This window comes from Rana temporaria, chromosome 1 (genome assembly GCF_905171775.1).
Source record: "Rana temporaria chromosome 1, aRanTem1.1, whole genome shotgun sequence".
In the NCBI taxonomy this organism is placed as follows: domain Eukaryota; kingdom Metazoa; phylum Chordata; class Amphibia; order Anura; family Ranidae; genus Rana; species Rana temporaria.
The window spans coordinates 476,930,813-476,935,148 of NC_053489.1; the positions used below are offsets into that span (position 1 = coordinate 476,930,813).

The 4,336-nt window shown below is 40.2% G+C and overlaps 1 protein-coding gene across 1 annotated transcript; it reads right to left on the bottom strand.

Annotated features, from left to right (window-relative positions):
- Positions 1-2,189: 2,189 nt before the first annotated feature.
- On the bottom strand, positions 2,190-2,533 carry LOC120924981 (small nuclear ribonucleoprotein F-like). Its single transcript, XM_040335908.1, has one exon. The coding sequence runs from the start codon at positions 2,427-2,429 to the stop codon at positions 2,190-2,192; it is 240 nt and encodes a 79-aa protein (XP_040191842.1). The 5' UTR covers positions 2,430-2,533.
- Positions 2,534-4,336: the final 1,803 nt, after the last annotated feature.

A 4,336-nucleotide genomic window follows, 5' to 3' on the forward strand; every position in this document is an offset into this window, starting at 1 on the left:
TTGAACCCAAAAATGGTTTTCTGATGGAGTTTAAAAATGAACATATTTTCTGAGAACGAACGGAAAACGATCGTTTTTATGTTTGTTGTTAAAAAAGTCTGACCAAGTGTATGGGGCTTAACAATCGTTAATATGGATGAGCCGCGTGTTGAAAGTGCCGCGAATCCCGCGATATATTTAGAAAAGTACAAAATGACGAAAATCCTTTTTCTGTTTGTATCTTCAGTCGCATGCCCACATGACATCCACAACAAATTGTCATAGATGTCACACGAACACACGACCGAAAACACGAACCGAAAAAGGAATCCAAAACACAGAATGCAAATCATTGACGAAAATTCACGAAAATTCTTGTCTAACAAGTAACGAACATGAATTAAACAGAATAACGAACCATCCCGCATGTACGAAAATAAAACGGTAACGAAAATACGAAACGATCGGAATACGAAAAAAATCTCGTCGTACGAAAAACGAACGGGAACGAACAGGAAAACGGGCGTCTTACGAAAAACGAACGGAAACGAACCTACGGAACGATACGAAACAGAACAAAAAAAACGAAAACATTTTCTGTGCACATGTCTAGTCCTTAGAGCTTAGCAGTGAAAATCCACTTTGCAAAGAATACCCCATCACATACAAGGCAAAAAAAAAATGCATTTTATCTTGCACAGGATTGGATGATGGAAATCTGAAGATACTGGGAAAATTCCTTTTGAAAAAAATGCATCTTTCTTTGCAAAGTGAACAGCTATTTTTGACTTTAGTAAACAAACCTCACTGGGTCCCAGATTTTTCTTCTTCTACTATTTGCAACCCCTCTGGGAACCAGGTCTTTTTCTGCTCAGTATTGTTGAAGGGTTTGGTCTGCAGTATCTATTGCACTTCCTTGTGATGTGGGTTATGCCTATTTGTTGTCAGATGTAGAGTTGGGCCGAACACCCCCCAGTTCAGTTTGCGCCAGAACTCTCAAACATCGCAAACATTCAGACCCAAACCGTGAAGCCTATTAAAATCTATGGGACCCGAACGTGAAAATACTAAAGTGTCCGTTTTGAAGGCTTACATGCCAGTCATTGTCCATAAAAAGGGTAGGGGGGCTCGGGTACTGACCTGAGGGACATGTATCAATGCAATTTTTTTTTAAAAGAAGTAGTGATTTTAATGATGCTTAAAGTGAAATAATAAAAATGTAAAATTATTTTAAATATAGTGCTTGGGGGGTCCTCTTAGGCCTCGTACACACGATAGGTTAACCAGAGGACAATGGTCTGATGGACCGTTTTCATCGGTCAAAACCGATCGTGTGTGGGCCCCATAGGTTATTTATCCATAGGTTAAAAAAAGCCAACTTGCTTTAAATTTAACCTATGGATTCCTAACCGATAGGTCAAAACCGATCGTTAGTAGGCACAACCATCGGTTAAAAATCCACGCATGCTCAAAATCAAGTCGACGCATGCTTGGAAGCATTGAACTTCGTTTTTTTCAGCACGTCGTTGTGTTTTACGTCACTGCGTTCTGACACGATTGTTTTTTTAACCGATGGTGTGTAGGCGCGACGGACCATCAGTCAGCTTCATCGGTTAACCTATGACAACAGTCCTCCAGACCGTTCTCATCGGATGGACTGATCGTGTGTACGAGGCTTTAGTCTGCCTGTGAAGTGGCGCAACTGTACCGTTTATAGAACCTGCTGCAGAAAAACATATATAAAGAAAATAAATGACATTTAAATTGATTTTTTCGGCAAGCTTTCTTTATTTTGTAAACAAAGGCTTGGGGAGCCAGTCTGTATGATGAGGCCACATTTTAGTGCACTCGGAACAAGATTAGAGATTTTTGGGATACATTCTGGTGTCTCTTTGGGAGAATTGGGATGGAAATAACACATTTTTGCACCACACTGATCAAGCCTTATTTGAAGAAGCCAAATTATGGTGCACTCAGGAAAAAGATTAGCTATTTTTGTTTAGATAAAGTCTGGTGTCTCTTTCGCAGACTTTGAATAGAAGTAACAGGTGCGGAAAAATTGGGCTTTGGGTGTCAGTGGTGCCTTCACACTGTAACCGTATAAAATCTGTTTGTTTTTGTATGTTTTATGAAGAAAAATGTCCAACAATAATCTCAAAAGAGAAGTTTCAAAATAAATGTACAAAATGTATTTACTTTTTTCTCTCATTTCACCATCTTCTTCCTCCTTGTATATACATATACAATACATTATTACACTTTATTAAAACTTCTCCAAGATGTTCAGACAATGCCCCATCAATATACTTTGTATTGGCAAGCTGTATGTTCATGTAGCCACCCACAGAGACCAGGTATCCCTTGTATTCCATACTCCATTTCAGTTTCACCATTACTGGCTTACCAGTAAGGCCATTAAGGAATAATTGTGGGTTTAGTGGCAAACTCATTCTGGATCTGAAGCCTTTTGCTAATCTACAGACCAGTTAAAGGAAGAAAATAAAAAATGTCCCTGTGGAATGCTCCAAGAACACATCGCCAGAGAGTGCAGAAAATGGCTAGAGCAAAAATTGGCCTTTCTGTAAAAAACTGAAAGTATATTCAATTGTCAAGAAGGTGCAGAAAAATTGGGCTTTGGATGTGGGTGATGCCTTCATAACCTAACCCTATAGAGGTACTCTTGATGTAAGCAAGAATTGATCTTGCTGTAATGAATTTAAATTATATGCACCTATCAAACATGTGCGGAAAAATTGGTCATTGGGTGTTAATTGTGCCCATAATACCTATATTAAAAATTACTTCAAGATTAAATCAACACTCACAAAGCTAGGCAGCCTAGACAGTCTTGAAGAAGTCCCAGATCCCAAAAACATTTAATCAGTGACATTGGCATCAGGGGCTTGATAGCTGCTGCTAATCCAGGACTGATTAATTTTGACAAATGTCAACGTGGACAGACACGCTCTTTTATCTGTGGTACTCAAATGGCTTGTGTTTTTGCTGCGCTTGATCTGCTTGCGTCACAGATTGCAAATTGCAACACATGCACATGTGCTAAAAATTGCCCACACAGCTGAGCTGGGGGAAGTAGGCCAGGAGATAACAGCTCCATAATCTGATGGAATAGGGTGGCTGCTCTCTACTGTTCCATAATGGCTGCTTCTGGAGGACATCTTGCCTAGTTAGGGTTGTGCCATGCCTCACTTTCCTCCTCTGCTCTATCTGGCACCCTAGTCATGTCAGTAACCTCATCAGCATCATTCCCTCCATCCTTATCATCACTGGAGCCAACTTGGCAAAAAATGCAGCCGGGTATACCACACTTGATTAACCCTCTGGCTTGTATACAATTTTCATGCAATTTTTAGGCATTTTTCCAAGGCACCCCTGAAGAGATCTGAAGGCACCCTGGTTAAAAAATGTTGCACTACACGATACACTGCACTGACACTATACAATACTCACACTATGCTCACACTACACTACTGACAAGCTACACTCAGAGTCAAAATAACACACTAACATACTAACCTGCTAGTAGCAAACAGACCCCTGCTCTATCTATCTCCACTCCAACAACACACTGTAAAAGGTTAGTATGTGAAGGAACCTTTTATAGTGTGGGGTGGGACTATGAGCACTGAGCAATGACTGGGCAAAGTCATCATGATTTTGTCCAGTTATGGTCCTGACTGTGCTCTGCGCCCTGATTGAGCAAAGCCTTACACCTGACCAGCAGTCAGATGCATTGCTTCATCCAGTTAGGGCCCTAGAATGCACTGTGCAGTATGCAGTGCATTGTGGGGCGCTTGGCCGGTGAACATCCCGCCGAGCGCCCTGCAAAATTCAGGTGTTCACCGAAGGGGTGAACAGGCTATGTTTGGGCTGAACTTTTGCTCAAACTGTTTGCCGAACTCTAGTCAGAAAGTCCCATCACTGGGTTCTCACGTGGCCCTGAAACCTTCAAGAGTGATGTTATATGAAGGCAGAACAAAAGACTGATCAGCAATATCAGTAAAGAAAGCATAAAGCACATTTTTTATATTATTCTAGAAATTCTAGTTACCTGGTTATTGTGTTGTAGACCCATAATCTTCTAAAATGTACTAAATCTCTGTCCTTGAACAATTGTGCAAGATCATAAATGTCCCCATATACCTATTTATTTTGAGTAAATTCGGCAAACTTTTGAAGTAATAGCTTCAGTATGATGACCAGGCAACTAGCATTTCAAAAGAAGGTATTTATAATAATATTCTTTATATTATTTAGGGTAACTATTCATGAGGTTTCCTTGCTTATGAAATAGCCAAGAGCAGAAATTGTACTAAAGATAATGCACACTTCAGCAGAT